Source organism: Sminthopsis crassicaudata, chromosome 1 (assembly GCF_048593235.1).
Source record: "Sminthopsis crassicaudata isolate SCR6 chromosome 1, ASM4859323v1, whole genome shotgun sequence".
Taxonomy (NCBI): Eukaryota; Metazoa; Chordata; class Mammalia; order Dasyuromorphia; family Dasyuridae; genus Sminthopsis; species Sminthopsis crassicaudata.
The window spans coordinates 446,975,603-446,992,637 of NC_133617.1; the positions used below are offsets into that span (position 1 = coordinate 446,975,603).

Below are 17,035 nucleotides of genomic sequence, written 5' to 3' on the forward strand. Positions count from 1 at the left end.
CCAGGAATGCAGGGCTGGTTTAATATTAGGAAAACTATTAATATAATTGACCATATTAATAATCAAATTAATAAGAACCATATGATCATCTCAATGGATGCAGAAAAAGCATTTGACAAAATCCAACATCCATTCCTACTAAAAACTCTTGAGAGTATAGGAATAAATGGACTATTCCTTAGAATAATCAGGAGCATATATTTAAGACCGTCAGTAAACATAATCTGCAATAGAAATAAACTGCAGCCTTTCCCAGTAAGATCAGGAGTGAAACAAGGTTGCCCACTATCACCATTACTATTCAATATAGTACTAGAAATGCTAGCCTCGGCAGTAAGAGCTGAGAAAGAGATTCAAGGAATTAGAGTAGGAAATGAGGAAATCAAACTATCACTTTTTGCAGATGACATGATGGTATACTTAGAGAACCCCAAAGACTCTGCTAAAAAGCTATTAGAAATAATTCAAAATTTCAGCAAAGTGGCAGGATACAAAATAAATCCACATAAATGCTCAGCATTTTTATATATCACTAACAAAATGCAACAGCAAGAGATACAAAGAGAAATTCCATTCCAAACAAATGTTAAGAGTATAAAGTATTTGGGAATCCATCTACCAACTATTGACTATTGTCAGGAATTATATGAGAAAAATTACAAAACACTTGCCACAAAAATAAAGTCAGATTTAAATAATTGGAAAGACATTCAGTGCTCTTGGATAGGCCCAGCAAATATAATAAAGATGACAATACTCCCCAAACTAATCTATTTATTTAGTGCTATACCAATCAGACTCCCAAGAAACTATTTTAATGACCTAGAAAAAATAACAACAAAATTCATATGGAAGAATAAAAGGTCAAGAATTGCAAGGGAACTAATGAAAAAAACTCAGAGGAAGGTGGTCTAAGTGTACCTGATCTAAAGCTATATTATATAGCAGCAGTCACCAAAACCATTTGGTACTGGCTAAGAAATAGAACGGTAGATCAGTGGAACAGATTAGATACAAAGGACAAAAAAGGGTACATCTATAGTAATCTAATCTTTGACAAACCCAAAGATACCAACATTAGGGATAAAAATTCATTATTTGGAAAAAACTGTTGGGAAAACTGGAAATTAGTATGGCAGAAATTAGATATGGATCCACACTTAACACCATATACCAAGATAAGATCAAAATGGGTCCACGATTTAGGCATAAAGAGTGAGATAATAAATAGATTAGAGGAACAGAGGATAGTCTACCTCTCAGACTTGTGGAGGAGGAAGGAATTTATGACCAGAGGAGAACTAGAGATCATTATTGATCACAAAATAGAAGATTTTGATTACATTAAACTAAAAAGTTTCTGTACAAACAATACTAATGCAAACAAGATTAGAAGGGAAGTAACAAATTGGGAAAATATTTTTAAAAGCAAAGGTTCTGACAAAGGTCTCATTTCCAAAATATATAGAGAACTGACCCTAATTTATAAGAAACCGAACCATTCTCCAGTTGATAAATGGTCAAAGGATATGAACAGACAATTCTCAGATGAAGAAATTGAAACTATATCCACTCATATGAAAGAGTGTTCCAAATCACTACTGATCAGAGAAATGCAAATTAAGACAACTCTGAGATACCACTACACACCTGTCAGATTGGCTAAGATGACAGGAACAAATAATGATGAATGTTGGAAGGGATGTGGGAAAACTGGGACACTAATACATTGCTGGTGGAGTTGTGAAAGAATCCAGCCATTCTGGAGAGCAATTTGGAACTATGCCCAAAAAGTTATCAAACTGTGCATACCCTTTGACCCAGCAGTACTACTACTGGACTTATATCCTAAAGAAATACTAAAGAGCGGAAAGAGACCTATATGTGCCAAAATGTTTGTGGCAGCTCTTTTTGTTGTAGCTAGAAACTGGAAGATGAATGGATGTCCATCAGTTGGAGAATGGTTGGGTAAATTATGGTATATGAAGGTTATGGAATAGTATTGCTATGTAAGAAATGACCAGCAGGAGGAATACAGAGAGGCTTGGAGAGACTTAAATCAACTGATGCTGAGTGAAATGAGCAGAACCAGAAGATCACTGTACACTGCAACAACAATACTGTATGAGGATATATTCTGATGGTAGTGGAAATCTTCAACATAAAGAAGAGCCAACTCACTTCCAGTTGATCAATGATGGACAGAGGTAGCTACACCCAGAGAAGAAACACTGGGAAGTGAATGTAAATTGTTAGCACTAATATCTGTCTGCCCAGGTTACATGTACCTTTGGAATCTAATGCTTATTGTGCAACAAGAAAATGGTATTTACACACATGTATTGTATCTAGGTTATATTGTAACACATGTAAAATGTATGGGATTGCCTGTCATCGGGGGGAGGGAGTAGAGGGGAGGGGGGGATAATTTGGAAAAATGAATACAAGGGATAATATTATAAAAAATATATATAATAAAAAAAAGAATGAGGTCACAAAGAGTCAGACTGAAAAATGACTAAGGAGCAACAATAATGATTATCTATCTATCTATATCTATATCTATATCTATCTATCTATATATATCTATATATCTATCTATATATGCATATATATAGATAGATATATTGATATATATAGATATATATAATCTATCTATATATAACCCCTAAACTGTAACTATTGGGTATGGAATCAATATAATTCTTACCATTTAGACATAGTACAGTGAAGCAGTGACCACCAAGTCATCCTGTTCTCCATTATAAGAAAAAATTCTGTAAAGGAAATTAGTCCAAGAGAAATAAAATGTCTCGAAAGAAAGAAAGAAGGAAAGAAAGAAAGAAAGAAAGAAAGAAAGAAAGAAGAAAGAAAGAAAGAAAGAAAGAAAGAAAGAAAGAAAGAAAAGAAAGAAAGAAAGAAAGAAAGAAAGAAAGAAAGAAAGAAAGAAGAAAGAGAGAAAGAGAGAGAGAGAGAAAGAAAGAAAGAAAGAAAGAAAGAGAGAGAGAAAGAAAGAGAGAAAGAAAGAAAGAGAAAGAAAGAAAGAAAGAAAGAGAGAGAGAAAGAAAGAGAGAAAGAAAGAAAGAGAAAGAAAGAAAGAGAGAAAGAAAGAAAGAGAGAAAGAAAGAAAGAAAGAAAGAAAGAGAGAAAGAAAGAAAGAAAGAAAGAAAGAAAGAAATAAAGAAAGAGAAAGAAAGAAAGAAAGAAAGAAAGAAAGAAAGAAAGAAAGAAAGAAAGAAAGAAAGAAAGAAAGAAAGGAAAGAAAGAAAGAAAGAAAGAAAGAAAGAAAGAAAGAAAGAAAGAAAGAAAGAAAGAAAGAAAGAAAGAAAGAAAGAAAGAAAGAAAGAAAGAAAGAAAGAAAGAAAGAAAGAAAGAAAGAAAGAAAGAAAGAAAGAAAGAAAGAAAACAATTCCAGTGTGGAACAAAGAAGGTATGGACATCATCTGAAGAAATCCTTACTCAAGCACAAAGATCTTGTCAACCAATTATGATTTTAAAAAAAGACAAACGATAAAAGAAAAAAAAACAGAAATAGAGAATAAATAGAAAATTATTTCATGGTCCCCAAAGAATAAAATTGAAATCCATTATGACCTAAGTTTGACTATAAATAATTAGGATAATTAAAAAGTATTTTAAAGTCAGGCTGAAGTTAAGAGAAAGAAGGAAGAGAACTGCTTCCTATGAGCAGAGAATAAAAACTAAATGAGACATTGAATCTTTTATCTCTGTTAAGAAGAATGATTTTTTAACTAAAAAAGAATGAAAAAAATAAAGATTTTTTTCAAAGTATGTGAATAAAATGGAATGTTCCTTTTAGGAAATGATTTTGACTAGTACTCTTGGAAAAACTACAGAACAGATTATTAATATAAATATTTATGGACATCAGTAACCACTAATGAATCAGCAGTTTCCTCAAAAATAAATCCTACCAGACTAATCTCATATCCTTTTAAATAGGTTTGCTACATTAGTCAATCAGAAGACTATTTGTACATCGATTATAACTAGATATTAACAAAGCATATAACAGAGTTTCTTATCCAATTCTTATGAGTGCAAAAAAAAATAGTACATTAGATAGATGTGAAGGATTGCAGTGAAAAGCAATTATTATTTCAGTTGATATTATCTTGGAGGGAAGACTATAACAGACTATTCCAGATCTCTGTTCTTGTGCTTGGGCAACACAATATTTTGGTTGGCAGTTTAATAAAGGTTTAGATAGTTAAATGGTATGTTCGTGAAATTTGCAACCCACCAGATGCTGAAAGGGTAGCCACTTTTGAATGACAGAGTTTGGATCCATACTTATCTTGCAATAAAAGAATGATGGTCCAAATCTAATGAAATTACATTTTAAAAGGATAAATGTAAAGGCCTATTTTTTTAGTTTTCAATGTAAATTACACAATATAGGACAGTTTATATGATAATCACTGCAGTTTGTTTGAAGTTGACCTAGGGATTTTTAGTCAAGATCATTATGAGTCAGTGATAGAATATGGCAACCCCAAAAGCTAATATTATCTTAGATTGCACTAGAGAAGCTTCATGTCAAGACTTAGTAGTACAGTGTGACATGCCCATGGTTCTTTGCATTGGCTTGTATTGAGCAGTGGACATAGCATTTTAGGCAGTGTCAACAGGCCAAAGCCTAATCAAAGGAAGGTCAACAGGATGGTACAGGAACCAGAAATCATGCTTTATAAGCAGCAAGATGAAGGAATGAAAAGGTTTCTCAAAAAAAAAAAAAAGAAGAAGAAGAAGAAGAAGACTTAGGTGGCTTGAATATTTAAAGAGCTGTCATGCTGAAGAAGTCATTTTGTTCTACAGATGGTAGAACTAGAAATAGAACAGAAGTTTTAAAGAGGCAGATTTGGGCTTAATATGAAGGAAAAGTTTCCTAACAATTCAGTTTCTCTCACAATGAAGTGAGTAACCTTCAAAGACGGTGGGCTCTCCCATACAGAGGTCTTAAAGCAATAATAGGTAACCATTTGTTTGACAAACTATTGAGAGGAATCACTTTGGGGTAAAAGATGGATTTCTGATGTCTGAATTTTTTAAATTCAGCTAAGAATTCATCCTACACCAGAAGATTTTATGTACCAGATATTGTTAAATTTAAATAACAAAGTGAATCTTTACTGTTTCTAATGTTCAATCACCAGTTTCTTGTTATAGGAAACATTTAATATCCTTATAACAGTATGGTATTTTCAAAAAAAATTAAAAGTTTATGAGCCAAATTTTCTTTGCAATGGACTTAAAATTGTTTATATAAGACTCGGGAGTCATTTCCTCTGATTGCATAATCTGCCCTCTGCCATATTTAATAGTGTGATAGGGAAGAGTAAAAGAAACCAAACCAACCCCCCCAAAAAATAGCGTAACAATGATTTTTTCAATGAATCTTCATATCCGTACTTTTAAAGGAAAATTCATTCATACCAATTAAAATACAGAAACAGAATAGTCTCTATAAGACCATAGAATGAAAATTGTACATATAATAGAATCATAGATTTAAAGCTGTCAGAGATTTTAGATGCTATCTGGTCTGACTTTCTCACTTTATAAATGAGGAAAATGAAACCTGACCCTAGTCATTTAGATAATAAATGGCAGAGCTGGAATTTGAACCTAGTTCCTCATGTCTTCAAAGCACATTATTCTTTCTACTATGTACCATACTGCCTCAATATTTTAAAAAAACATGTCATTTTATAAGTTTAGATTGATGTTATTTTACTAGAGAGCTTCAGAAGGTCATAGCATGACAGATTTAGAGCAGTAAAGGATCCTAGAGATCATCTAATCCAAGACATGTTTTACAGATAAAGAAACTGAAACCTAGAGGCATTCAAGTGACTTTCTTGAGATCACACAGGTAGTGTCAAAAGTAAGATTAGAAACTGAATCCTCTGCATTCAAATCCATGGCTTTTTTCATTATATCATACTGCCTCTATATGATTACATCAGTGCTTCAAAGCATTTGTGATTTCATCAATTTGGAATGAAGTGGTAAAGTAGAGGAGAAAAATTACCTAGCAGCCAATGAACTAATCAGCAAGAATAAGTTATTGATTTATTATGTGCCAGGAATTGGGATTATCTATCTATGAGGGAGGAAAGAAGGAAAGAAGGAAGGGAGGAAGGGAGAAAGGGAGCAATGGAGGGAAGGAAAAAAGAAAATCGAAGGGAGGGAGGGAGGGAAGAAGAGAGGGGGGAAGAAAAAACTACAAATGCCAGATAATCTTTGCTTACATGAGAAGTAGTTGTTGATATTATTTCTGCTTTGAGCCAAGAAGAATTAACATAATCCCCATCCAATTGGATTCTTTTGGTCTTCATTTCAAAGTCATGGAAGATAAATTCTCTAAGTCTGAATCTTCACAAATACTTCCTAATGTGTTAGGATTACAAAATGAGAACTCAGGTTGTCTGGACAGTTCTCTGGCTCAGACTTCACACCTTTGGTTCAGGCCTTTAAAGGGAGTTTACACCTTTGGAATCCTGAGGGAGTAAGTTCATTGGTTGAAGTAATTTTCCCATAAGCCCCTGAGTTCTCACATGCCCCTTTAAAAGGAGCAAGTTCATTGGTTGAAGTATTTTCTCACAAGCCCATTTGAGTTCTCACTGCAATCTCTGCTAGGATAAAAGAAGAGATCAGGAGGTCAAGGAGTTAGTCTACTCTGGGACAGAGTTGGGATGGCACTCTGGAGTCTAGTCTGGGATTGAGTTGAGATGGCAGTCCCCAACGACAACTTAGAGATGACCAGACCTTTACAATTCCGGACCTTTACAATTTTTGACCTTCACAATTTGACACCCCAACGTGGGGCAAGGACTTTTGCTTATCCTGACAAGGACTTATTCTGAGCCCTTCAGAGGAGCTAGCCCAGACCTTTACATTTTGGCGCCCGAAAAGGAACAGACAAGATCCTGATTCCAGTGGAAAACCCTCCAGCCAGACTCTCTCCTTCCAGACTGCCATCCCAACTCACTCTCCCAGCCTGACTGTTCTCCAGGCTCAAAGTTGCCTCTTTTATCCTCAAAGAGAATGGGCAAGTGAGAACTCAGGGGCTTGTGGGAAAACACTTCAACCAATGAACTTGTTCCCTCAGAATTCCAAAGGTGTATGTAAACTCCCTTTATTAAAGGCCCGAACCAAAGGTGTGAATTCTGAGCTAGAGAACTGTCCAGACAACCTGAGTTCTCACCTTGTAATCCTAACATCAGAAAACTGTTCAGACAAAGTGAGTTCTCACCTTGTAATCCTAAAACTAATTCTGTTTGTCCCCAAAAATTACTTTATTGTTACACTGCAGGATAATTTAATACACTACTCACAATTATTTGTTAATTAATGTTTTGTTAAATGATTTTGAGTACTATTCACTTGAACAATTAAAAAACTATTCAGATCAAGTTATCTACTGACTACATATTTGTAATAAAATAAATCCTTTTTAATTTTTTAAATAAAATTTTATTTTGAACAAAAATTATTTTTCTCCTCTCAACTTTTTTCCCTAATCTCCCCCTTACACACACACACACACACACACACACACACACACACACACACACACACACACACACAAAACCTTTGTAAGAAATATGTAGTTAAGCAAAACAAATTCTCATATTAGCCACGTGTAAAAATTGTTATTCCACATCATGTAGAAATCACCTCACTTTCAAGAAAGAGTAAGATTTCCTTTTCTATAAAAGTTTGAAACTCCAATTAGTTTTGAACTTAGTGGATTCTCTGTTCTTACGCAGTTTTTCCTGTGGTCCAATTTAGCAAATTTACTAAACAGGGGATATTTGCACTACTTTTTCACATCTCAAATTTTACATAATAATTAGAATATTTTCCCTTCCCCAAATCATTAAGGCCTATATGTAAATGACAATATGTTTTACTAGCCATAAGTACATTTGAATTTTACATGTTCTAATTTTTCATTACTGGAGTACAAACTTCGGTTATTACTTTCTTATAATGACATCTGGCGAAGTCAAAATGTTTTATTTAATGTAATTAATAATATCCTTTACAGTATAAACAGAAGCAGAATGCTGATGAAGTTTCTCATTTATTTTCCCTATTGAGAACACACATAAACACACATATACAAATACACACAGAGTAGCTTAGCTGGCTTTTTTATATTTTATGTATCTACTTAGTAATTCAAATATTTTCCCCTAAACTCTTTGCACTCAGTGCTTTGTTCATTTGGAATAAGGTGGATATTGGTGATGGAAATGCTAATAAACGTACTTAATGTTACACCCAAAATTTTGTATTTTCTACCTTTGATATATGTCATCGTAATAAAGTTATTTGTCAAAATGTTATATAACATGTATTCTTGATTTTCAAAGAAATAAATAAAATTTACCATTGAATGATCAAAACAAACCATTTAAAACACAATCTTATTAAAGTTCTCTCCTCTTTTATTTTTTAGGAGTTATTCGCCATGTTGGAGATGCTTTAAAAGATCATGCATCAAAATCTCGAGGAAAGATATGTACCATAGGTATTGCTCCCTGGGGAATTGTAGAAAATCAGGAAGACCTGATTGGTAAAGATGTAAGTCTTGTAATATTTCCCTTGTTATTAGTAACTTTAAAAAGGGGTGGGAGTAGGTGTTGTCTTTGCTCATATTGTTGCTGCTATTGTTGCTGTTTTGTGGGGATTTTTTAGTGGAGGATGCTAATTTTACAAGATTTTTTTTCTATATCCTATAATGAAATTTATGGCAAACATCAGTATTCCTAGATAAATTCATATTTTCTCAAACTAAACAGTTACTTATAATTTGCTTCTTTTCCGTTGTATTAATCTTTAGTGAACTTTTTGTCATTTCTTCTTTGTTTTGGATGAGGTCTTTCATCTAAACATTTGTCAATGTATTTTATTTCTAGTACAACCTTAAAGGAACCTCAACCCACATCAAAGGCAGAACTGAAAATTATAATATTCCACTTATTTCCTGTAGAAAACAATGAGACAATTAAGTGGTACAAAAGCAACCATAAGATGTAGTTGATAAAGCATTGGGCTAGTTGTTAAGAAGACCTAAGTTCAAAATCAGTTCAAACACTTGTCTGTTAACCTTTTTTCCTCAATTTCCCAACTATAAAATGGTAATAGTAATAATAGTACCTATCTCCCAAGGTTCTCATGGAATGAAATGAGATAATATTCATAAAATACTACATGCCTGGCATGTAGTAGGCATTTAATAAGTGCCTTTTTTCTTTCCTTATTCATTATCCCCTTTGAGATATTTGTCAATATTAAAGGAAGATTTCTTTTTTGTTCATTATTTTAGACAACATCTTAAAAATAATGACACATGCTATATTTTACCTAAAAAAATTAACACTCAGAAAATTCCTGTTGATACTTTAGATTGTCCTTTAGAATCATAAAATCATATAGTAAAAAGACTGTCATACCTAAGAATTGCAGGCCCTGAGTTTAAATCCAAGATCTATCTCTTTATTATCTGTGTTACTTAGGACAAGCTAAATACCTATTCTAACCAACAGTTTCCTTATCTATAAAATAGCATAGATGTCCAGTCATCCATATATGATTCCAGAAAAATACATTTAGAATTTGAGGGGATCTTGGATATTATTTAGTCATCTTACTGAAAATGAAACACATATGGCTGGGTGATGGTAGGTATGTTACCTACTCTTTCAGCATCCGTAGGAACTCTCCATGACTATTAGTTGCAGAGTAACTTGTTGATCTATATTGGTGGAAGGAGTTTCCTCCCTGGGAATAAAATGACAGGTCCAGAGTGGGAGAAAAAAGAAGGAAAGAAAATAATTTTTTTTTTACCTTAAATGGTTATGATGATTATAACTAAATTAACGTTTTGAGGTGTTTTCCATATTTATTCATAGAATGTAGATGACACATAATAAAAAAGAACCTTCCCACCTCCCTTAAAAGAAAAGGTTGCTTAAATATCACCTTCAGAATTCATAGATTTAAATCAGAATTATCCAACCCTCTTATTTTCTAAATGAGAAAAATAAGACCCAGAGAGTTTAATAATTTGCCCAAAGTAATACAAGTAGGATTAGTAGGACAATTGAGATTGAACCTGGGTCTTCTATCCAGGGCTGAAGTATTTTAAAATAAGTTTCAGGCAGGAAAGCTGAAGATTTCATTTTAAATAATTATAAGGAAGAAAAAAATCTGATTCCTGATATTTTATGTGGCCTTATTACCACACATAGAAAATAATGTTTACTTTTTTTTTTCAGTGTTGACTGACTCATTGTTGAGATATTTCAAGTACTATTCACCACAGCATACATGTCATTTTAGAAACCATTTCTTTCATGAGTAGAATTAGGACTTGGTATTAATCTTTGAAAATAATCATCCCTGTTAGAATTCTTCTTACAGCCTACCAATTAAACTTGTACTTTAAGACTTCCGATGAGACAACCTATTTTACTTTAGGAAGTTCTTTTTTTATACTATGCCCAAATCTGCCATTCTATAACTTCTTCCCTTCACCCTAATTCTGTCTATTGTCCCATTATTTTACTGTCATGTCTGCCTCTGTGTGAGCCTATTTGGGATTTTTTTGGTAAAGGTACTAGAGTGGTGTGCTGTATTTTTCTGTAGCTGATGTTACAGCTGAGGAAACAGAGACAAACAATGATTTTTTTTATTATTATTCAGGGTCATATAAGTATTAAGTGTCTGAGGCCACATTTGAACCATAGAGAAGAGTCTTGCTGACTTCAGAACCACTACTCTCTCCTTTGTACCACTTTGTTGCTCTGCCCTCTGAGGCTAAGTAAAAACAAGTCTCACACATGAAACTCTTCAGATATATGAACAGTGCTAAAATGCCCTACTTAAATCTTCTCTTATCCAGGAGAAACATTTCCACTTATTTCAAGTTATCTTCAGACAGTGTACTTTCTAATCTTCTAATCAAACATAACATAATGGTCATTCTCTTCTGGACACATTCAAGTTTTTCTCTATGTCTAGAATAAGTGCTACTTAACTAATCATCTCATACATATACACACACTGTATTTATATGAATGCCATATACAAATATTATATATATATATATACATATATATACATGTGCATATAGTACATACATAAAACCTCTCAACAGACACATATGTATGTATACACACAGAGATATAAGTGTTTGTAGATATATATATATATGTGTGTGTGTGTGTGTGTGTGTGTGTGTGTGTGTGTGTGTGTATTACTGATGAGGGAAATTAATTGGTGAATTAAATAGTCACTCATAAAATTCCCAGACTACAATTTGGGTACAACAATAACAAATAACTATAATAAAAAGTAATATACAAAGAACATCATGCCCTATTAGAAACAGCCTTGAAGAAAGTCAGGAATTATATGAGCAAAATTACAAAACACTTTCCACACAAATAAAGTCAGATTTAAATAATTGGATAGACCGAGCAAATATAAAGATGACAATACTCCCTAAATTAATCTATTTATTTAGTGCTATACCAATCAGACTCCCAAGAAATTATTTTAATGACCTAGAAAAAAATAACAAAATTCATATGGAAGAACAAAATGTCAAGAATTTCAAGGGAATTAATGAAAAAAAAATCAAATGAAGGTAGCCTAGCTGTACCTAATCTAAAACCATATTATAAAACAGCAGTCAGTGGAATAAGTTAGGTTCACAAGACAAAATAGTCAATAACTATAGCAATCTAGTGTTTGACAAACCCAAAGATCTCAATTTTGGGGATAAGAACTCATTATTTGACAAAAACTTTTGGGAAAACTGGAAATTAGTATGGTAAAAATTAGGCATGGACCCACACTTAACACCATATACCAAGATAAGATCAAAATAGGTCCATGATTTAAGCATAAAGAACGAGATCATAAATAGATTAGAGGAACATTAGTTTACCTCTCAGACTTGTGGAAGAGGAAGGAATTTGTAACCAAAGACCTAGAGATCATTATTCTACAACATAGAAAATTTTGATTACATCAAATTAAAAAGCCTTTGTACAAACAAAACTAATTCAAACAAGATTAGAAAGGAAGCAACAAATTGGGAAAACATTTTTATAGTTAAAAGTTCTGATAAAGGCCTCATTTCCAAAATATATAGAGAACTGACTCCAATTTATAAGAAATCAAGCAATTCTCCAGTTGATAAATGGTCAAAGGATATGAACAGACAATTTTCAAGTGATAAAATTGAAACTATTTTCCACTCATATGAAAAAGTGTTCCAAATCAATATTGATTAGAGAAATACAAATTAAGACAAATCTGAGATATCACTACACACCTGTCAGATTGGCTAAGATGACAGGAAAAAATAATGATGAATGTTGGAGGGGATGTGGAAAAATTGGGACACTGATGCATTGTTGGTGGAGTTGTGAATGAATCCAACCATTCTGGAGAGCAATCTGGAATTCTGCCCAAAAAGTTATCAAACTGTGCATATCCTTTAATCAGAAGTGCTATTACTGGGCTTATATGCCAAAAAATACTAAAGAAGGGAAAGGGACCTACCTGTATGTGCCAAAATGTTTGTAGCAGCACTGGAAAATGAATGGATGCCCATCAATTGGTGAATGGTTGAGTAAATTGTGGTATATGAATGTTATGGAATATTATTGTTCTGTAAGAAATGACCAGCAGGATGAATACAGAGAGGCTTGGAGAGACTTACATGAATTTATGCTAAGTGAAATGAGCAGAACCAGGAGATCATTATATACTTCAACAATGATACTGTATGAGGATGTATTCTGATGGAAGTGGATATCTTTGACAAAGAGAAGATCTAATTGATCAGTGATGGACAGAATCAGCCAGACCCAGAAATGGAACACTGGGAAATGAGTGTAAATTGTTTGCACTTTTGTTTTTCTTCCTAGGTTATCTTTACCTTCTGAATCCAATTCTTCATGTGCAACAAGAAATTTGGTTCAGCACACACATATTGTATCTAGGATATACTATAACATATCTCTATGCCGCCAAATTCAAGTACAATATCACACATTTAATCTAATCCATATAAGAATCAGGCAATCCACCAATATCAGCCTTAACCAACCAAGGGTTAGGACCACAGTGGAAGAAAATGTACCTCAATGGCCCTTTTATCCTTTGAGCTAGTGTCTGTGTGGTTCCTTATACTCAATAGATATTTATAAATTTAATGAATTCCATTAATCTTTCACTTAAAGAACTACTCAACCTTCTCTGTTAAAATTCCCTTGAGGAGGGAATGTTTTTTGCCTTACTTTGTATCCCCAACATTTAGCAGAGTCCCTGACATGTCACAGATGATTAATGAATAATAGTTGACCAACAGTATGCTATTTGGACAGAACTAACCAATTTCCAAACATAACATAAATATTTAGCAAATAATAACTTAAATTTATATAGCACTTTAAACTTGACAGAGTGCTTTCTTCACAATTATCTTGGGACCTAACTACTTCTGGGTTGATTACTATACTCATTTTGACAGAATAAACTAAGTCCCAAAGAGGTTATGACTTGTCCAATTAATAAAATGCCTGAATTTGAATTCATATCTTCCCTTAATCCATATCTAGGGCCCTGCCATCTAGGCCATGTTTTCTCATGCAGGGATATTCCAAATAACACCTACGTAGTTTAAAAATTAATTCTGTCTACAGAATATCCTCTAACTTTTATCAAAGAAATAGTTGAGAAGAATATGGTTCAATATTTATCAAGTTTAATCAATTACCATATCATATTTCTTTTTCTATATTCCCCTCAGTAATTAACATTTCTGGCATATGGTACAATAATACTAATTGAATCAAATGTCTTCAGAGGACAAGAGTTCCTCACCATGATACTTCACTTACTCAAAGATTCCAGGTTCTTATATGTTTCTTTCATGTTTTCCCATTCTAGAAATGGAGGGCAACATGGAAAACAGAAGATGTAATAAGTCTTCCTCAAGTTTTTGGATGGCTTTAAACATGAAGGAGAGTTAATTTTGTTCTTTTTTTTATTATAGAAGATGGAAAAAGAAGCAATAGGTAGAAATTGCAGAAAGGAAGATTCCAGTTCAAAGTAAAGAAAAGCTTCCTAATTATTATATGGTAATTACATAATAATTATTTGCATAAGTGGGATCAGAGAATGTTTTAGAATCTAATGAACTTCAAAGGACTTCTAATCTATATTTCTCAGAAAAAATTGAGAGCCTAAATGAATTGTTCTAATGAGAGATAATGGACTCCCCATTATTGGAGTTCTTCAAGCTGGGAATGGATTGACCATTTGTTAAATAATGAAGTCTTTTTTTCAGGTATGGATTGAATGAAATGGACATTGAAGTTCTATCCAACTCTTTTAGTGGGCATCTAGGTCTGGAAATTTGGCTTCCTTTTCAACCTGAGGCCTCCAGATTACTTTTAAAGGGCATTTTCTAAACTCACTCCTGGCAGAAAGTCTAAAGCAGCTTGCTAGGACCCTGCCCACTGAGAAGGCACTCTCTTCTCAGTGCCAGACTCCATTTCCCTAATAGGACCTTGCTACTATAGAAGTCAGTCTCTTAGCAAAACTGGCTTTCTGTCCAACAATACTTTTATTTTTGCCAATTAATAATTTGGGTTTCATGAATTCTTTCATGAAGAACCTGTGCACCCACCATAAGGGGATTTTAACATTAAGTGTCTGAGGCCAAATTTGAACTCAGGTACTCATGATTTCAGATCTGGTGCTCTATTCACTGTACCACCTAGCTGCTGCACGTTTAACTGTTCTTGATCTTGGCAAACAGTTTCATTATCAGAAGAACTTTGTTATTATTTTATCATTTAAGACCTCAGACATTTTACAGCTTATAGTAACATTCACATAATAAGGAAAACAAACATGTAGGGAAAACAAAAAGTCCACACTTGATTTCACCACCATAAATTTTTCTCACCTGGTTTCTGTACTTCTTCAAAGAAAAATTCTTCTATAGCTAAACTAGCATAGACTAATCTATAAACTAGTGGTTAGTAAGTTTTGCTTCTCCTTCTTATTTTTAATCTTCTGAATGTAGGTAGTCTAAGACTGCATTTGGTAAAAATATTAGCATTAGCTACTTTTTTTTTCTGTAGCCACAACTCAACTGTCTTGCCTTCTTTATTTTGATCAAGCATCTGGTATTTCCTATATTTTGTATAATTTTTAGAATAGACAAAGGCATGTGTTGGGGAACAAAAGACTTTTTCAGGCATACTATACATATAGGAAAACATTCTCAAGTAAGGAACAGCTCAGTGACTACCTTTGAATAAAGTGAAACAACAACAAAACAACAACAATATAACAACAACAACAATAACAAACTTCAGAACCTGCTAAAACCAGTTTTTCTTACATTCTAGTAAGAATAGTAAGTGGGAAAGAGAGGAAGTAGAGTCTTATTTAATTATTTTTTGTTGTGAGTTTGTTTAAATTTAAATAAAGTAGTTATGAGAATTTATTCTTCCCTGTAATCAAAAAGGCAAGGTGTAATAGTCTATGAGTGGAAAATAGATGCAACAGTGATCAAATATATTCTCTATTACCATAATGATAAAGAAAGAGGATTCAAGGTTTGTCTCTCACAAACTTGCTGTAACTTTAGTTAAGTCACTTAATTTCTCAGTAGCTTTAGACTATTCTCCAAAAATAAGGTAAGATAAGTATGAGTCTATATACTTTGATGAAACAGAATTTCTACATACATTTCCCCACATCAATTAAATCACAGGTCTAACCCCCTCCAAAACAAAAAAGATTAAGAGTGGATATTGTTTTAAACATAGGTTTTTTTGTGCGGATCATAACTCTTTGATCTTCATACTTTCCATATTATGACACTTTATTGGCACATATGGTTTCTACACTTTTATTTCCACCAAATTTGAAGAGATATGCAAAAAATTGTGCCAGGTAGCCCTAGTACCTGGTTAAACAATTATTGAAAATGTGATGTCCAGAATCACAGTCCCCTCTAGAGTTTCAATTATTGCATATGACTATAACTGTCTTCCTTAACACCAGGCTATTGATTTCTTAATCTTGTGATAAAAATAGTTAATACCTTTCTTAAAAAAGAAAAAAGTGGGAACTTTATATTCACTCCCCTATTAATGCAAAATGCTACCTACTTTTCCTTTACAAACATCCTCCTCCCTTTTACTAACACTGACATTATCATTAGTATGGAGGTCAATAGAGTGTTGGAATTCTGAGACTACCAAGCAGAAAGCCTGTTTTTCCTTATTCTTTCTTTGGCATAAAAGAAATCTCAAGTAACTCTATACCTAGCTTCTCTAAAAGATTTAAAAAATCACTTTAAAGTTTAAAGAGGCTCAGGTCAAACTATATAAATCTTTTTTAAAATTAATTTTATAATTATAACATTTTTTGGCAGTACGTATGCATAGGTAATTTTTTTACAACATTATCCCTTGTACTCCCTTCTGTTCTGAATTTTTCCCCTCCTTCCCTCCACCCTCTCCCCTAGATTGCAGGCATTCCCATATATATTAAATATGTTATAGTATATCCTAGGTACAATATATATGTGCAGAACCGAATTTTGTTGTTTTTGTTGTTGCAAAGGAAGAAATGGATTCAGAAGGTAAAAATAATCTGGGGAGAAAAACAAAAAATGCTAAGAGTTTACATTCATTTCCCAGTGTTGCTTCTCTGGGTGTAGCTGATTCTGTCCATCATTGATCAATTGAAATTGGATTAGCTCTTCTCTATATTGAAGATATCCACTTCCATCAGAATACATCCTCATACAGTATCATTGTTGAAGTGTATAATGATCTCCTAGTTCTCCTCATTTCACTCAGCATCAATTGATGTAAGTCTCTCCAAGCCTCTCTGTATTCATCCTGTTGGTCATTTCTTACAGAACAATAATATTCTATAACATTCATATACCACAATT

The 17,035-nt window shown here is 33.1% G+C and overlaps 1 protein-coding gene across 2 annotated transcripts in view; it reads left to right on the forward strand.

The window, feature by feature from the left end:
* Nucleotides 1-17,035, forward strand: part of TRPM3 (transient receptor potential cation channel subfamily M member 3) — a 603,878-nt gene that overhangs the window by 305,679 nt on the left and 281,164 nt on the right. For both annotated transcript variants that reach the window (XM_074280710.1, XM_074280711.1), the window contains exon 5: nt 8,492-8,616. In XM_074280710.1, the coding sequence (XP_074136811.1) occupies nt 8,492-8,616 (125 nt within the window). The remainder of the gene's footprint in view (nt 1-8,491; nt 8,617-17,035) is intronic.